At 42.9% G+C, this 19,871-nt stretch overlaps 1 protein-coding gene and 1 non-coding gene across 6 annotated transcripts in view; both read left to right on the plus strand.

Annotated features, from left to right (window-relative positions):
* The window catches only part of LOC135396516 (laminin subunit beta-1-like), a 157,271-nt gene that overhangs the window by 9,362 nt on the left and 128,038 nt on the right, over positions 1-19,871 (plus strand). For 4 of the 5 annotated variants that reach the window (XM_064627532.1, XM_064627529.1, XM_064627531.1 and 1 more), the window contains exons 3-6: positions 3,218-3,253; positions 7,751-9,001; positions 14,693-14,918; positions 17,478-17,655. In XM_064627532.1, the coding sequence (XP_064483602.1) occupies positions 3,218-3,253; positions 7,751-9,001; positions 14,693-14,918; positions 17,478-17,655 (1,691 nt within the window). The remainder of the gene's footprint in view (positions 1-3,217; positions 3,254-7,750; positions 9,002-14,692; positions 14,919-17,477; positions 17,656-19,871) is intronic. The other variant, XM_064627533.1, reaches the window with a different exon arrangement.
* On the plus strand, positions 19,399-19,469 carry Trnas-aga (transfer RNA serine (anticodon AGA)). The gene has a single exon. It is a non-coding gene; the product is annotated as a tRNA-Ser (tRNA).

A 19,871-nucleotide genomic window follows, 5' to 3' on the forward strand; every position in this document is an offset into this window, starting at 1 on the left:
GTAGCTAGACATGTGTTCTCACTACTACCAGACTTGACTGTGTATTTTTTCCTTCATCCCCAAATGTGGAGGGATGAAAAAGTAGAACAACTACCACTTGTTTTTTTATTTGGTTTTGTGGAAGTCGTTATTCATATCCGTACATGAAGTGGACCCAGGGGACCCTGCGTTTTGATGGCACGTTGTCCTGGAGTAACATCACTTCTTGCGGAAGTACTCTGTTTGGTTTTTCACTCCAGGTCAGTCAGCATGGCCCAGTCTACCCCAGCTCATACCAAACAGAACTCATATGAGGACGAGTCATGCCACACTCAACTCCTACGGGGACAACCCATCCCAACAACATATACCGGGGCATCTCGTACCGGGACAATTTATTCTGAGAAAGATCAAAACCAGGATAATTATTGTCGGATTCACACGGATAACATTTTACTGAAATACATTAAAAAATTGTTAAAATGTACTGCAAAGATTGTGGAATACATACAATGGATACATGTTTAAATTTATTTCATTTATTTAGTCATACAGGAGGAAAGCACAACAGGGAAGACAGAAACACAGCTGAACTACAACAAAATCCATACAATCAGTAACAAATACATGTGAGACAACAATACTCCCTGATACACATACTGACTGCAATGTAATACACCCTAAATGCAGCCCTCTCAGACAGAAGGGCTCAAAAGGAAGACAAATGCAATGGGCTATTACACAGTTGTGATACCTTTTGTTAACTCCTTCCTGGAAGCTGTAGGGCCCCTAAGATGCCTGATGCAGGGTCAACGCACTGCGGTACTGCGAATTTAAGGTTCCGTGAATAATTGTCTGATCCTGGCTCCGCACAAATTCGCAAATTATTGAGCCCGCAAATTTAATCCCTTATACAGTATGTATAATGCAGATTGGATAAAAAGACATTAATCGAGGGCAAGACATCTAATCGTAATCTAACTCGCCCTGGTGAACACATACTCAGTACGCTGTTAACAATGCCAGTTGAACCTTAGGCTACATCGAACATAATTTCTTCCTTGCCCCTGTGCATCTGAAACGAATTCCATCTAAGATCCTCGTTAGGTCCAAACTGGAACGTGTGGCAGCAATTAGGGACCCTCGTGAGGAATTGCTCATTAATGCCATATAATGTATACAGGATAGGCTGTAGGTTTCATCCTCTGCAATTATTTCTGCCACAGCGAGCGTCACATCAATGAAATCCGACCTTCACATGCCACTACTATCACTATGCCCAAAAATTAATTGCCTTTGCTTCTTCCAAAATCCTTCACAGTCCTGTACCGAAGTAATTGCTGCTCCTTCCTCCTAGATGCATCTCACCACAAATAGATAACTGTTAGACAGTAGGATTTCATCGCTGTCTAATTCAAACCTTTTCTGGATCATCAATAATCTTTCTCTGTATGAGTTGTTCTGGTATGAGTTGCCTTGGTGTGGCTTGTTGGGTTTGGTATCAGTTGTTCTGGGTACCCTGGGTGGTCGCTGTCAGTGCAAATTTGGGCTCAGGGAGTGTGTGTAGATTGTTCACGGGAAGCGAAGGTCCCCTATATTTACTTGGCACAAAATGTCGATGTGCGAGCGTCGGCTTTCCATCAGAAAACAAAGAGCCACTGATCATTGATGCCAGCAAATCTACCATTTAGAACATTCTGTGGGGGAAGTGACTTTCTAGCGACCCTTCACAATCATAAGTCAAACGTGCGAGAATATCTATATGCTTAGGACTCCAAGAAGTGCTTTTTACTTGGTTTCGTGACATGAGAAGTCAGGATGTTGATTGTGAGCAGGGACATGCTCATTGAGAATTCCAAAGCTCAGGGACGGCGTTGAGTTCGCTTATCCGGAAATTTGCTGCTCGGCGTTGGGGGTGGGAACGAAGGCTTTCATATATGTGGGACCTGTCTGTAATCAGATTTTGCTCTGAGGATACAGTGAACCCTCGTTAATATGACCCCCGTTAATCTGACATACTCGCTTTATGACCGTTTTTCTCGGGAGCCGTTCTGCCGGCATGTAAATCCCCCTCGTTAATATGACAATCCGTTTATCGGACAGTGACCAAGATTTTTGTCACAAGTAGGATCAAACACAGGCATTATCTTCCTGATATTATGACCGCATCACAAGACCCTCAGAGTGTAGCCCCCGGGAGAGGCTATCTCGTACGTCGCTCAGAGGATGACACCTGTTAAAGTAGGGCGTCAAGGTTTGGGATGTCCCCTGAAATCGCTGACCTCGGGATTATACCCATAAGCGGAACAGGTCTGATTTGCCAGTCGGAATGAAGAGCAGCATTACTCGAAGGAGGCAAGCGAAACCCTACAGGTTGCCTTGTTATTCTTTGAGCAGATAAAGGTCGATCACGTGTCCGCAATTGATGGTGTTATTGTCCATTTAGAAAAATTAATGACTGAAAATTGTTTCAGATTTTTCAGAAAAAAAAATTACAATTACATCAGCTTTTATTGTGCGTAGCGGTGTGTCCGGTCCGTGGAACGTTGTGTTTCTCGTTAAGGCGGAATCACTTCTGCGCAAGACAATAGAGAAAGTTTGTTCGCACACCGCTCAGAAACGGCGTAAAATGTCATAAAAACATAAGCACTGGCGTGTTCTCCTTGCTTTACCCTCGTCAATGACACATTTTGTAGAATTCCAGGACTATCCGTTGATTTGTATTGAGCCCGAATTTTCAAACATTTTAGTGTGCGACACTCTATCGAGATGGCAGCACATGTTCGGAATGCGCCAAACTTTAATTTATTAAAAATCAACGGCTCAACCTCTTCTCATAAAAAATACGTCATTGGCTAGAGAAAAGCTAAGAGAACACGCCAGTACCAATCTTAAGATGATAGTTTAGAGCGCTCAAGTGTCTTGTGCGAACGAAAATCGTCCATAGACTTCTGAAGAAGTGATTCCCCCTTAATATGACAATTCGCTTTATGACCAAAATCCGTGGGAACGGCAGTGGCCATATTAACAAGGGTTCACTGTACATGAATTAGTGCATTGGAATACGGCCTTCGGCCATATACAAATGCTGTGCACACTTGATCTTTACTTGAGGGGTGGTACAGTATTATTCTGCATGTTATTGCAGTAAAATAAGCTACATGCATTGCACCGAGCAGTCTTATTGTAATTACTATTGTGATAGATTTTACTACATGGCAATTTCTATTTTGTATAGGAAGAAAAACACGGCAGGATAGGCACTACCAGTATGGTATGCTCATGTTTTTCTCATGTTAGAATTTGTGAGTGTACAGTTCTGGGTAAACTCCTATGAGCACTTTTTATTTTAATCAAAATCCTTTCAAACAAAGCAAAAGTAGTTGCTCACCATCATCTATGTACACACAGATTATGGTGTGCCCATCCTCTATCTAAAACCTTTGCAGTCGTGCAGAGTTGCACAGGTAGCTAGAGATGACCGAATTGACATAATGTAACCGTATGTTTCCTATTGAGGGCTTGTAGGGAGGTTACCCCTGTATACTTTGACAGTGTGTGTCTTGCAGTGTGCAGAAGTTCCTTATTCTTGCTTGTGTGAAGTGAATTTGTGAAAAGTCCTCTATAGCTGTGTGCTGCCCTTATTTAACACGCTAGGATAATTTGTGCATGTTTTGTTGCAGATGTGCGTATGAAATGCTCGAATCCTGTTTTTTCACTACTAACAGCACTGCACGCTGCTAATTTTGAATTTTCAATCATTGCTTGCAGTTTCTGCATGTTTCTTATGTTAAAAATTTCCATTATTGACGAAAGATTTTAGCATGCAAAGCAAGGGTGAAGTTCTCCAAACAATGATGTGTCCTATGTTCACATGTTAATACATGCATGCATTCTAAACTGATGCAAAATATGTTTGTTGGGGCAAGCTCTAAACTATATCCATTGAAAGCAAATAATGTGAAATGTTCAAATGTATCATTAACTTGTTAAACTTTCTACTTGGTATCATCCAATGTACTTTCTAAGTATCTGCATCATGTTCAGTTTAAAATCCACAAGTGACACATCATATGGACAGAGCAAACTTATTGTCACTGGACTGGTGCCAAGTCCACAATTAATTTCTGAAGATACCAGAAGAATAGAGATGAGGTAGCTGGATAAAGTTAAAAGCAGTGTAGACAGTGAACAAACTCATAGGAAACATCACACTAAATGTCGATTATATCATGTGCTTTCATGTACATTGTTCCTGCATCCTGCCAAATATTCCAAAAGCACTTCGGGTCTGTAGCAGACAAAGAGAGCAGACTGGGTCCTGTTGGCAGCTCTTGATGCTTTATTTCTGCAACAGCTCCCCCTTTAACATGCGTCACCTGCAATTGCAAGTTTAAAGGCTGATCCACATGGCGCGAAAAACTATCCGAAAACTGCCCGAACCGAAATCGGGACCGAACTTCTTTCCGTGCATCACCATATGGTAACCAACTGCAAGCCGAAGTTTTGCCGGAGACTTCTGACCTTGGGGCACATCGCCTTTTAACCATCCAGCGCAACGAGATAATCTTGGCATTCATAGGGGTAGAAGTCGCACACACGGCAACAGTCGACCCAATTGCTTCTATGGTTCTCCCTCAGGCTGAGTAGCCATTGAATGCTTGCTACTTTTTCGGTTGGCATCACTTCCCATTTCGGAGGAGAAATCTGGCTTGGCCAAATCGGGCCAAACCCGGCCCAGAATTCAGTTCTCCTGAAAAAGTTATGGCTTTTTGGGCCATGCAGTTCATGCTTTAGCCTCTTCTGTCTGTGGTTTGTGAAGTGAATGTGAAGTAGTACAGGAGAAAAAATGGCAACCTCTGACTAGGATGGGCCATTTAAAAGCACAACGTAACAGTATGACAGCTTTGTGTTTGCATTTTTGAACAATGATGGCACCTACATAATATTCTTGCTTATAAAACTTTTGGCTCATATCTGTAAGGATCTAACGTTTAAAGGTACTGTAAAGCAACACCGATCAAATGTCATTTAGTGTGGCTATTCGATAGTCCAAGCCACCAGGACAAAAACTGCGCAAGTTTCATTCCAATCTACGGTGCAATTAATTAGAAAATTACAATGAAAGATTACGGGCAACACTGTACTAGGTATTCGAAATGAATCCGTACTCCTGACACATACGGCGGCAACCACACTGCATGCGTATAACACTGGGCCCGACATAACAATCCACCACAATCCACCACAAAATCTGCCCCTGCAATCCACACAACGATCCACATCTGAGGATAAACGGATAAGCGAACTGAAATGAAATGCTGAGCTGTTGAAAGAAATGTGTCAGACGTTCAAGAAGCCAGACAGCGTCGGGACTTGTTTGTTCACAGAGGTTCACAGAGAGAGTTTGTTCGTTCGAAAGACGCCACGAACAGAAGGAGCACGCATGCGCAGCAGAGAAGTATGGAGGTAGGGAGAGCCTCCATCGAACAGCGGCCAGCGCTGGGTTACTTCGCAAAAACAGGGGTTAACAGGGGTTTACGAATGCATAGGTAAACAGGAAAACTAATAATATGGTTACTAAAATAACGAAGTTCCGATGTAATAGTGTGTAATACCAATTTTCAGTGTTGCCTGCTGTACAGGGGATTGTTTGACACCAGGCGTCGCACCGCTCCACTACGCCGCATCTTTCATGGTAAATTAAAAATATTTATAGAGCGTTGTCAGTCGAATGGTTCCGCATTGTATTTAGAAGCAACAAAGTCTCTAGTCACATCACCGGCGTATCATGCTTGTCTACTGCTTTACAGTACCTTTAAGGCCAGTTAGCTGCCATCTAATTTTTGTGACACAGTCAAAATGCAAAATGATTGTGATGTTCACACTGTACAACATCCATTACCACAAGATGTACTCGTGAGTTGGTCTGTGTCGACACTCATGTGATTGGGGTGTTCCATCACTAGAGAAGTTACTCTACCCCATTGCTTGTGGTAATTTGGTGTGCATTTCATGACACATATATAGGGTGTGTTTTCTTTGTTTTTTTTCATCATTTACACAATTTGTATAAAAAGTCATGGGTGCAGCATAGATGTCATTCTTGCAGTTGAGTTCTAATGCCAGGTGGACATCTTCAAGAAGAACGTATGCAACTATAAGATGAATAATTACGTAAAATGCATTACTTAACTCTTTAATTAGGGTACTTTGGGCAAAAGTGGGATAGCAGACAATCCCAATTGAAAACCATTCCACGTTAAAAAAATTCTGAAAGACGCATGTACGTTAAGATTCATTAACGAATTTTGATATGCAAATGAGCCAAAACCGATGCCGACCTTCACTTTCGCCTTCGCCGATGGCGGCTTTTCTGTGCCGGATAGCGGTTCATCTGTCCCGCAGATCGGCACCTACTCCAATCATCTCCATTGCTCCAAATCACGTGGCCCTCTGACGTGAAATGAGCGCTGTACTCCCTGCGTTCCCGATCGCCGCAGTTTGTTTTGGTTCATTTGCCAGTGCATCAGAATTCAGGGGATGGATATTTTTTTAACGTGGAGTGGCTTTCACCGAGGATATTCTCCCATTCAGCTATCTCGCTCTTGCCTAAAATCCCCTAATTAAAGAGTTAATTAATGAATATTAGGTAATTATTCATCTTGTAAGTTGCATGCTTTCTTCGAGAGGATGTCTGCTTGGATGTACAACTCAACTGCGAAAACAACGTCTGTGGTGCTCTCATGGCTTTTTAAATAAGAATTATGTAATGGCTAAAAAAAGCATCCTGTATATTTGAGACAGAACCATTATCAGTACTCTCATCATCGTCATCATCGTCGGGGTGTTAGCATGGTCTCTTTTTCTGTGATAAAATAGTCTCGAAACGTCTCTCTCAATTTTTTCATAATTAACAATACATAGAATTGAAACTCTGCACATTACACGTAAATTTTAGAGCAGGGCACTCCTCATATTGCTTTGGGCATGATATGAACTCTTTTGGATTACACTGAATGCATGTAGAGTAAATGGTAGATGGCTTCAGACTACTCCTCTGGAGGCCTTTAAAACTTATATCTTTTATAGATGCACCTTCTAAACACTGCACACTCAGTACATACTAAGTATGTGCTACTACTAAGATTTTTCTGAAGAATTACTCTGGGTTCTCTGATAAAAGTAGTGATGATGACCATCATGACAGACACAAAGTTTTACCCCGCAAAATACTATGTGCATGATCCGGTTGAAAAAGAAGAAAGTAAATGACATGTATCAAAATGATTGAGCAGGTATTTGCTTTTGCAATAACATTAAATCTGAAAGACATGAGTTTACATAATATTGCAGCAGAGGCAAAAGCTTTGTGATTTAGTGCAGGCGAATTCCCTTTTTAAAAGGAAGTCTTGATGGCCTGAAGCTAGGTAGGGCTTTCTGGATCTTGTAGCTTCAGTATTGTTAAAGGGTTCTGCAAGTACATTTTGATGTACTGTCCCAGTCGGTCCACACTTCCGCTGTATAGTATGGATACTGCAGGTTGCATCAGTATTGGCACAAAAAGGAATTTGCTTGGCTTTCGTGCCTAACATTGCTTATATGCGGCACTAAGGTCGTTGGTGATATGCACAGTGCATTTCTATAACTACCTTTTGCTGACAAGAAGATGCTCACAGGTGGTGGTAATGTAATACCTTAAACATTCACACAATTTTTTGTGCCTTTGGAAGCATCTTTTTTTGTCCTAACAATGTCAATAATGCAAAAGGCAATGGATCTACCCATCAAGGCTCTGTCAGCCTGGGTCAGCAACACCACAGAGTGCCACATGTTCATGAGAGACCCTACCTTCATCACCAATCTCCGTACAAAAAACCTCTAAAGTATGCCTCTGAAGTATCACACGAAGAAACTCTGGAAGAAAAATCACTTGGAAGTGATGGGCGGCCATTGACATCCTCCTTCATGTCATGGCGATATCGTGCATCACCAAGTGAGTCTGAAGAAGAAGAGTCAAATGGAACATTGACAAATTACACAAGGAGACTGTATACTGTGTCATCAACTGGCTTGAGGGGTGAACGAAAAGGAGGAGCACACACAGCCAGTGACCCATCAGAAAGAGAAGATCGTGGAATAGGTGACGGTACACATTCAATGACACAAGTGCAACACAGGTATCAGGCGACACGCACGAGGCTTTTAGAAGACAGAGATAGGGACCATGATAAATCGGGTAGAACTCAGACAAGGAACATATATGAAGCTGCATCAAAGCACAGTGGGAGCTTGTCAGAAGGCTGGCAAAGTAGGGTGCACATTGGAAGCAGTGGTGGCTTAGAGGGGAGGTCAAGTTCATCGGAAGATGCAGGGGGTGTATCACAACACCCGTATCATGGTAGAAAGGATACTGAAGATGTGGTTCGAACCAGATGGCACAGCATTCACAGGGGATCTACCTCAGCTGAACCTCTGACTGAGTCAAAAAGCACCTACCATAGTACATCTTTGGAGGACAAAATCAGGGGGTCAGACATGCAAGAGAGTGTTTCAGCAGAGACAGCAACTGACAGAAGGGATGCAGCAGATTCACAAAGGAGATACAGGACAGAACAGCGCCAACATCATTACAGAAATGGCACAGTTAGTGGAAGTAGGCCACCATACAGTAGTAGGTGGCATGGCATTGATGTTACAGACAGACCAAGTTACTCAAGGACCTCATACACAAGACTGACAAATGGGACATGGACGGCAACATACCGTCGAGGTGGAACATATAATTACACGCAGTGGCGGTACGGTGGAGGTCGGGAAAACGTAACATCCTTGAGGGGCTCAGTGTCGTATGGCTCGAGCCGGACAAGCGGTACATATGGTGGGACTGAAACAGGGCCAAGTAGCCAAGACAGGCATCGGACAACAACAGATATGCCTCCAACACAAAGGTGGGATGTCAGAACAGAGAGGCCAACTTTCACAGTGACATCAGTTGAGGAGGAGGCACACCCTCTGGCTGGTAGGAAAACATTTCTTTATTCCTGTTATAACTAATTGGGAGGTGGGACTACCATTGCATGCAGTTTGGCAGCGTTCCCAGACATCGTTCATAATGTTTTAATTTGCAGCATTTTCTGTGTGGTTTTGTTTCCATTGTGAAGAGTAGAATATATTCTATTCCACGTGAAGCACTAGTGTACATATATAATCAGTAACTTGCATATACATGCCAGAGCATTGTGTGTATTGCACCTGTAGCCTTCACAGGTGAGATTTGAACCTCCCTGGTGCAATGTACCCCTTTCTTGCACTTGGAGTGTGAGTGAAGCAGGGGAGGACTGTGATGTAAACAAGGACATCCAATCACAAGGTGTGGTATCACTTTGCTGTTGTTGCTGTGGGTTAGTAGGCGATCTTTGTAATGTAATAGACAGTGACACCACGCCATCAGAACAATAAAAGCTGTGTGTAGCAACTGTAGTAAATGAACAGTATACGTTGTTGGGCTAGTTGAACAACCACTTAGAAGATGTAGACGGGACGAGTGCTCGTCCCGTCTATATCTTCTCAGTGGTTGTTCGTTCTTAGCGCTATCTTCTGTACTGTAGTAGATGAACCTGCACATCATCTTGATAACACTTCGCCTGTAAACAAACTATATGTAAGCCATTGCCATAGTACTGAATATGATATTACTCATTTCTTCTCACATGTTTGCCTTCGTAAAAAACATTCAGTACTTGGTGACTCAGCACAGATAAAGCTGTTGTGTGTAGAGCTTGGAGGAAGGTATGATACGGCCCTACCAGATATTTTTCCATTCCCCCGTTGTCCTAGTCCAAGCTTGCATATATGTGAGCTCATGCATGTAGGTAAGAGGAGGGGAACCAGATTCCAAGGGAAAGAAAAATATCACCCTTAACCTTAATCAAGGCACAGCAGTCCACATGAAAATACACTGATGGGCCACCTGGTGGTAGGATAATTAGGCTAACTAGAAACCAGTTTCGTGATCAATGCAAGACATCTCTCTTATGTTCTTGAGTGGTGCCTGCACAGAGTGTGAGTACCATTTGCAAAAGCATATGAGCCTGATATTTGTGTAATAATGTTTGAAAGCAGTGCAAGGTGGGCTTGGTTGAACAACAAAATTAAATCTACCTCAAAAACGTTGGCAACTATTCCCACTTAAAATAGTGTGGTTGGTTTTGCTCATTTAAAGTATCCTGCATCTGTGTTAGAACCAAATGTATATACAAGCCTCCTTTTTTTCTTTTGTGGTGTTTACATGCAGTGAATTGCATATCAAGCTTTCATTTTTGTGCTTGCACCATCTGGAAGTATGTGGTCACTGAGTTCCAGTGCTGCCTGCCTGCCTTGAATGTGTTGCATTCCTGCCTGCACTTTGTGTTCTTTGTCTTGACCACATTTATTTAAATGCTTTCATGAACGGATTAGTGTTTTAATATTGCATGATGTGTGACATTGGAAGTTTATCTTAGCATTGCTAGATTGAAGACAGGAGTGCGACTCTATGTAATGACTTGTTCAATGTTTGATAGTAATTTAACATACTGATTTTCATGTCTGATGTTACTTACAACAGGATTTTTGGGTAGAAGCTTTATGTAAGCTTTATTAAAGTATGTAATGTAAAGTAATGTAAGCTTAAGAAGCTTTATGTGAAATGGGAACCTTCTGATGAGATGTTGCGAGCACAAGTGCAAAAGCAAACGTGCTGTCTATAAAACATAAATTCATTGCAGTATAAGAGTAGAAACATTGCTACTTAAAAAATGGGCTATGAATTAATCACGTAAAACTGCAATCCATTAAACTGCGTTCTGCATTTGAATTTGTGATATCAATTATCAAATGTCATCAACACAGAAATTGTAGTGGAATGATGACAGTCACAAGTGACAGCAGAGTACCAGAATGGGATGAACATTTTGTAGAAACTTACACTTTGTGAAGGAAATGCTCTTGTGTGCACCCTCAGTGCTCATGCAAAGATGCCCACAACTCTCTTTTTTTCCCCTCCCATTCATGTCCGTGAAAGGCCATGGGAAATTTTTTGACACAAACATTGAGAATTAGGTGAGGCAAGCCACAATTGAACTTCTGTATGCAATAAGGGGATAAGTCGACTTACCGTATTTACTCGAATACAAGACGACGTCGATTGCAAGACGACCCCCGGACTACAGCCTCAAAAATTGGGGAAAAAAAGAAAAATGAGGGGTATTGACAAGCACTTTATTCTGGCATTTCATCATTCTCAGAAAAGTCACTGGCTTCCTTGTCAGAATCATCCCAAAGTGTGTCATCCTCAGTACCGTCCATTGCATTCGAAATACCACACTTCTTAAACGCGCGGACTACGATGACATCTGGTATCGCCCTCCACGCGTCCATAATCCACATCGCCACCTGGCTGAGCGAAGCACGCTTCAGACGTCCAGTTGGCGTGAACTGTTGGTCGCCACATTCCATCCACTCATTGTACAGTTTCCGGAGTTGGTCCTTAAACGGCTTGTTGATTCCAACGTCCAGAGGTTAAATTTGTGAAGTCATGCCCCCCAGGATGACTACGAGGTCAGTGCTGTTCTGCCGTACGATCTCCTTGCTGTGATCACCAGTATGCCCCTTGAAGGCATCAACAACCAACATGGAACGGCGGCACAGTAAGCTGCCTGGGCGGCGGAACCATACGGTCTTCAGCCAGTCGTCGAAGAGCTCGGAGGTCATCCAACCTTTCTCATTACATCTTATTACGGCACCACGCGGGAACTGCTCCTTTTTCGGGAGGGTCTTTCTTGCAAAAAGGATGTACGGAGGGAGCTTATGACCGTCCACGGTGCAGGACAGCATTACTGTAACTCTTTGTTTCTCACATCCTGTTGTGCGCACTTTCACCTCTTTCGCTCCAGTTTCTTCCACTGTGACGTTCGACGGCATGTCGAACCAAACCGGGGTTTGGTCGGCGTTCCCGATTTGCCCCAACGGGTAGCAGTGCTCCCTTCGAAGTCGGATAACATACCGTTGAAATTCTCGAAGCTTTTCTTCGAAGTGAGCCGGTAACCGCTGGCACACGGATGTTCTCCTCCTTAACGAGAATCCTGACCTTTTCATGAATTCCTGGACCCAACACCTGCTGGCTTTGAAGTCCGACGGTGGGATGTTCTTCTCACGTGCCAGTTGACGAGCTTTAAGTTGTATCATTTCTGCTGTTACCGTGACACACTTGCTCCGGAGTTGCCTGATGTAGTCGACAACAGCTCTCTCGATATCGGACTGCCGTCCAGACTTCGGGCCACCGAAAGTCTTCCGCGTTCCTGAGCAGTTGAATATTTCGTTGCGTTGTCCCAGCCACCTGCGCACGTTGGCCTCTGAAACTCCGAAGCGTCTTCCTGTAGCAACGTTGTTGTTGGTAGCTTCGGCCACTTCTATCACTTTCCGTTTGAAGGCCGCCGAGTAGAACGTCCGCTTTGGAGCCATCACTCAGGAAACACTAGTTACTATGTCGCACGTGCACCGAAGACGAAGCGAAACTGACGAAAGCACGACAGCAGTGTTGCCAAATCTCGTTCGCGCGAAGTCGCTAGTGGCGCCCCAAAAAGTCGCTAAAAGTCGCTAAAATTGAAACTGAAAGTCGCTAAAAAAGTCGCTGCCATTATTGTGCCCTTTTTCTTCGTTGCATGTTATGAAACAATATGGTGACAGCCCTACCAAGATGATTCAGCGAATGAGCGCAGTGGATGGCCAAGAGAGAACATGAAGAAATGGACATGAGTGGATAAGAATGAGAGAAAGTAAATGAAATTCGGCACCTTGAACATCATCTGCAGAACTTTTTCTTGATTTGTCACCGGAGGCACTGAACATGGTTTGTTTATTGCTTATAAAAAGTTCCGATGCCTCCTCGTGTTTTTGCGACCTGCTTGTCTTACAACCTCGCATAAATCTCACGCTTGCAATATAGGTGCACAGCACCCTTGTGTCAGTCTTTGACTGGACGAAGCTATCCCTTGAATACTGGCAGCATCACCCAGCTCATGCAGTATTTCTGATGTTACTTAAGAGGTATTTTGGAAAGCGCTTGCGTCTAGGCCACGTGGCGCGTCAGAAATGGGGCAAACTGGAAACAGCTCAAAGAAACAAGCGCTGCGAAGAACAACAACGAAACTGCACCACTGCACGCTGCAGGGAACACGCTGAGAGATCTCCGTTACAAGTGATTGGCCCTGAGGAGTTAGGACCAGCGAAAAGTGGCGCAATTTCATATTATTCTTCGCTAGAGTTTGTCGGCCATTGAAATGTGACAGGAAAATCACGATTCTTCCTGACTTCATGAAAGAATATTTGTGTCCCTAAAAAGTCGCCGAACATGTCAGAAAGTCACCAAAAAATCCGCTAATCCCAAATACAAAATTTTGTCGCTAAACAGACCCCGAAATCCGCTAAATTTAGCGACTTTTCCCCAAATTTGGCAACACTGCACGACAGTCAAATGCACCGCGAACAAAAGCACGAGGAAAGGAGAGAGCGAATTAAGCGAATCACGTAGTACCAAACTCCGTTCTCGCTGCGTCTCCTTTCCCCCTCTCCTTTTCTCCCATGACTCACCTACCCCGTCCTCTCGCCCGCTCGAAACGTGTCGCGGAAATCACATGGTTTCGATTCCAAGACGACCCGATTTTCGGCACTAGCTTTTTTGGAAAAAAACTCGTCTTGCAATCGACTAAATACGGTATCCCCTTTTTGGTATTTTTGCTGCAACGACATCTACATACCAGTACGTACCTGCCAAAGGAAATTTACAACTGTATTGCAATTTGTTGGCCCGCTACAGGAGGGTAAGAAATGGGAAATGCATGTGTGTCAATGGGACGGACATTCAGATCAGGCCCCTTTTCTCGGTTTGGAGTTTTTGGACTTGTCCCCTTATTGCATGCAGAGGTACAGCTTGGGACAAAAGTTTACGGAACACGGCATCTGCGTATTTCTTTATCGTAGCGGCGCCCTGCTAAACACCAGGAAAAGACTGAAAAAGAAACGGGTGGCCGCCTATTCCACCTATCTCTCAGTATGTGTGTTCACTCCTGTTTGTAGCTAGGTTGTCGCTCCATTGCAGAAATGCGATACCCCGGTGTTCCGTAAACTTTTATCCCAAGCTGTACAATTATGGGTGACACAAACACGTAAGCCTTCAATGCCCAGATGTCGGCACTTTTCCCCTGAGTTACTTTAATTCTGAAATTTTTTGAGTTTGTAGCTGGATATTTTTCGTCTTGCAGAAAAATATCTATAATGCACTGCCTTCGTAAGGTACATTTCTCCTCACAGTCTTATTATATATGTCTCACCTTGGTAGTGTCAGTTGGAGCCGGTTTGATCAGCAGAAATGACAGAGAAAGGGAAAAATAAGGTTCAGAAGGAACATGCCAAAGAAAAACTTTATTATCTTCAACAACTAATGGCACAAAATTAGTTAACATGCAGTTGTGAGAGTCCACTATAATAGTTTGGCTGTAGAGTGATGCAGAACAAGCATGCACATGTAACAAGAGTATCAAAATGTGCATTTTTGATGACAGCAAAAGCCACACACAATTTTTATAAACTATAAACAAGTAGCACAAACATGTATTTTTGTTGTACTGCTTCATCGTTGTCAAGAAACGAACAATTGGCTTCCTGGGTACAGGTGGTCGTCATCGCGTAACACAGGCCTGCGAAGAATCAAGTTGCTATCCAGCAACAGGAAACCTTCTGATTGGACGAGAAAAGAAGTTGAGTGCAACCTCCACATGTGGCATGTATGGTCCAGAACGGTTCTGCATTGTCAGCCACCTCAAAGAGAGGAAGAAGTGTTTCAAATGCAACAGTAAAGTGCCTGGGGAAGAGCATGGCATTGAGAACATCGTCTCAAGGTATTGGCATCGCTAGTAGTGCTTGCTTTTGAAGTTCTGGCCATAAACGGTGTTCTATGTTCGGGGCAACATGACAGCCGAGCGTTAAAAAGCCCTTGAAAGACCCCTGAATTTTTATTCAAAAATTGAGTAGGAACCATGTTTCATATGTGTTCACTTCAGTCTTTATTTGTTTATCTAAGGTTTCTTTTGTCGATAAAAAATATTGTCATGATTTGTTACTGAGGTATGTGTGAAATATCTAGAAAATTTTCAGTTATGCATGCACAAATAGGAAACAGATATTCAAAGCATGTGGTGACTCAAGAGTGTGTTTTTCATTTAGACTTTTGGAGAGGATGGTGGAACTGCAGAAGTACTAAGCAGTACTTTTTTGAAGTACCTGTAACCAGGGTGTCGAACCGCAAAAAATACGGGTTCGGTTCGGGTTCGGGTTCGCGTTGCTTAGATTTCGTTCCGGTTCAGTTCCGGTTCGGCCACGCTAAAAATCGAACCGGTTCACAAACCGGTTCGCAGCCCCGAACCGGTTCGCGAACCGGTTCAACGGTTCCATTTTATATCTCCCATAAAACTGCTTTTATCAGGTAATGCGTGGCTAATAGCTTACTGCTGTTGTCTGCATTGACGTTTTTAGTGGTCAGGTACTCCCTTTAGCGAGAGAAAGGAGAAATGGATGAACACTTGCACATAGCGTCCACGCTGATGAAGTGCTGTAGTCCTGCTACTTTCTGTTCCTAAACCTCTTTTTCACACGCACAGTGCAAGCAAGATACACTTAAATGAAGCCTAATAAGATGGACAGCATTCACGGATGGGCATAAATACATTTTTTTATTTAAATATAAATACAAAATACTTTGTTGAAAGGGGTATTTAAATACTCTTCATAAATAATTTTCAATGGGAGTGTTTAAATACAAAATATTAATACAGTATTTAAATACTGTAACTACTAGTACCATAAATGCTGTAAGATGGCGTCTGGATGGCATCTGGAATTACAGAAATAATGATGATTATAACAACAAATCAGCAAGTAACAATAAAATTTATTTGTTAGATTATCATGGTGATTTTAACATTAGAAATTTCTCGAAGACTGCATCTTTAGGCGTCTTCTGTTCGGCCGGACAATCAGATTCGCAAAGGAGAACAGCATCTCCACAGGTGCCGATGAACAAAGGCTTGTACTAAATTTGACGAGGATGCTTCGTACAACAAGGTAATTGGGTAGTCGCGACCGTTATCCGCAACAGCAGTGAAAAACTCGTCATCTAGAATGGTTGTCGCATGCGCATGCTGGCGCAAACACGGCATAACTGCGCCCGAAACTCGCCCGTCTTCCCGAAAGGTTAAATGCAGGGCAATTTTCGGATATGAGTCAGTACATTCTGTATATAGGAGTATTTATAAATTATTTACAAGAATAAGTACCCAAAAGTTGGTATTTAAATATAATTATAAATACATTTTTCTAGTGTGTATTTAAATACAAAATATAAATACATGTATTTATATTTTAAATAGTATTTTAATTACAATGTATTTAAATACTGCCCATTCCTGACAGCATTTTACATAGACGACGGTACCTGCCGGCACACTGCATTCGCAGCGTGAATCGATCTGATACCGTACTGAAGCATGTGGAAAATAAGTCTGCCAGCCTTGCTCTGTCCGAGCTCACAGCCGTGTACCAGTTAATCCACAACGCAAACGCAATGTGTCACGACACGACTGCATTACCAGTAAGCAGAACCACATTTACTGTTCAAACCACGACCAATCAAACAGGCACCGTTCTGCGTACGCTCCTTCTCCACTTCTCATGTTTCTGACTTGTTTAATTTTTGGTGCTCACGTGTAAAGGGAAATGTTGGGCGCTTGCTTAATCACATATTCGTCCTATAGAGCTACACAACTGGCCTACTCCATTCCTGCTTCATTCGTCCGCGTGGCGCCTCCTCTGTGAAGAGCAGACGCCGCAGCGCGTGCGTGGGGCGCTAGCCGCAGCGCTCACAAGGACAACTGCGTTTCAACGTGTTAAAAAAGACTCTGAAAGCATACTTACTATACGTCCTCGTTTGACTGCTAGCTGAAAATTTGCGAAATCCATGATTCGTCCCAATGTCCAACGAGGACATCAATGTGTCCTCGTTCAGGGATTGAGAGGCACTTGAACTCTTATGCTGATTTCTTTTATGTCCGAACCATTTTGTTGCGAACCGGTTACCTCTATTATTTTTTCCGGTTCTGCTCCGGTTCGGGTTCAACAGTGTCATGAAAATTGCGGTTCGGGTTCGGTTCCGGCAAAAATAACGGTTCGGGTACGGTTTTCGGTTCGGGTTCGGGTTCGGTTCGACACCCTGCCTGTAACTGCATCAGTGTATTTTTTCTATGAGGCATCTGTAATTGTAACATAGATACTTTTAAACTCATTTATCTTTACCTCGGATATTTGATAAAAGTAGCTGGAACAACCCTGGTAACAAGTTTGTGCAATATAGGATGACACAGGGTCCTTGTGGTTCATCTTACCTCTTTAAAATGAATATGTAGGGCTGGTAGCAATCGTCGACGAACTTGGTGGCAATCAGAAAATGGTGTGGAGCAGGTTTCCATTCGCCTGGACACGGAAGCAGAGTTTCACTTCACCCATCTCATCATCACTTTCCGCACTTTTCGCCCAGCTGCCTTGTTAATAGAGCGTTCCCACGATGATGGAAGAACATGGAAAGTTAGTAGAAGTTGTCTTGCTACATACAGCTTTGAATAATTAATTGATTCATTAATTGTTCTCATGGTTAAAGGGTGCAACCAGTTGTGCATTGTACACAGTGTGGCTGAATAAGATCTTTATGAGGCTGGTTTTGGTTTGTATATAGAGGTTCCATTCCAGTTAAACTCCAGGAGGCATATATATTTGTTCAAAGCAGTTTGCAGAAAGCTTAAATCCATTCAGAAAATAGTTTAATGCACAAAACCTGCAGGTACAATGTACAATTGGACCTCTAGGTACGACCACTGTGCAAGGGGGATTAATAAAACTGAGACAAAACCATTGGTGAAAGCTATGAAATCGTAAACGACTGTAAAAAGTCATTTCTGAGCGACATTTGGTCAGTGGTTGTGAACTGTTATGTAAACTGGCAGCTATATTCTCTGTCTTGTGCTTAGTCCCTAGATAGCGGCAACAATATCAATTTGATTGAGTCCTGGTTCATCTGAAATGCATATGGAAAATTTTTGTCAGTTTAGAGTTTTGGTTTCATTTGAAACTGATTGTGCACTGTGGTCAAATGTTTGTCTTTGCTTTCTGTTTAAAAGGCAAAACAATCAGGTGCCTGTCACGTGCTCTTAAGTTACGGAATTTATTTATTTGTACATGCATATGAAGGGCTATTCATGCAGTCAACACGTGAAAAGTGTGATTTTTTTCTGTAATCCGCAGCTCATTGGCATATTGAGATGCGTTGATATCTGGTTCGCCTACCTCGTTGAGATGCTGAAGCTGGCTCTCACGTGATCTAGCGTTCAGAGGCAATTAACAGAACAAAAACAAACAAAACCAACCAAACGGGGCTGTTTCTGTTCTGGCTCGAACGGATGGGTTGGAATTCAAGAACAGGGTTGTCTTGTGCTGGCAAAGTAAAACCTAAAATAACACCCTAGTAGAAATATAGAATTTTAGAAAAAAGACACAAATTTCAAACATAATAGAAAATGAGGTACTGCCCATTTGCACAAAGGGAACATGAATAAATGGGTTTGTTTTTCACATACCAAATATTCAACTGTAGAGGTACATAAGTCTTACTGGTGCTGCATTGGTTAGACATCAGATACACACCTGGGGTGCATGACATGTGAAATACTAATACCTTTGTGAACTTCAATGACCAGAGTATGTTCTGTTGTGTCACCTGACAACATGATACAGACATTTTTACATACACACACATACATTTTTTCTTTCACCATGAAGATTTCATCTAGCACTGCCGAACATGCTGCATCAACTTACCGTAGAGGGCCTGTTGCATCCATCCTGTTTCATCACTGACAATAACACCAAAAATCCGACGCGAATTAATGGAATTAGTGGTAATTAATTGCAAGAGCAGACGCCAGACATTCAGAGTATGCCTGAATTCCCAATCTGGAAATCAGAGAAAATGTTACAAGAACAAGCCCAATCAGGGAGCACCCACAGGCAGGCGGTGGGAGGGTGGGTGTCTGCAGGTCACGGAGAGTCTGTGACCGTGTCATGGAAGCACTGTAGCACTGGACGTGTTTGTACAGCCAGAAACGTAACACTGTGTCTCCACACGACATGGTAGCGTCGGAACTCACACTCATAAGTGAAATCTTGTATTTACAGAGAATTTTTCCCGTAGTACATAAACAACAGGAAATTAGCCTAGGTGGTCTACAAACATTAACGACACACTTGAAGCACTCTAGCTCAGAAGAAAGCTCTGCTGTCGTGGTGTAGTGGTAGCATGTCTGACCAGAAATCAGAAGGCACAGGTTCAAATCCTGGCGTCAGCACCTTTTTCCTGAGCTGCTTGATTCACTTAGTATATTGGGGAGTGAACTCAAAGCAGACAAATTCAAAGACAATTGCCTGCGCTGCACTCCCATTCGTGTGCCTGGCTGACATCGTCTGGATTTTTACATAGCTGGGGCTTCCTTAGCTGCAGAGGCAGTGTGAATCTTTAAAACTCAAAGTAAAAAAAACTGGGCATGTTGGTGTTGATCTTGCATGATGAACTAGCACTGGGAACGGGGCAAGAGAAGTGACGACAGCACCTGTCCTGTCGTCTCTTCTTCCTGTCCCGTTCCCAGTACTAGTTCATCTTTAAAACTCATTTATTTAATATGTAAGCTCTGCTTTCGGAAGAGAAAATTGGTCAAGTAGACTGTGAGGCACTGCCGGACATTACCTTATCG

The sequence above is a fragment of the Ornithodoros turicata genome, chromosome 6, assembly GCF_037126465.1.
Source record: "Ornithodoros turicata isolate Travis chromosome 6, ASM3712646v1, whole genome shotgun sequence".
In the NCBI taxonomy this organism is placed as follows: domain Eukaryota; kingdom Metazoa; phylum Arthropoda; class Arachnida; order Ixodida; family Argasidae; genus Ornithodoros; species Ornithodoros turicata.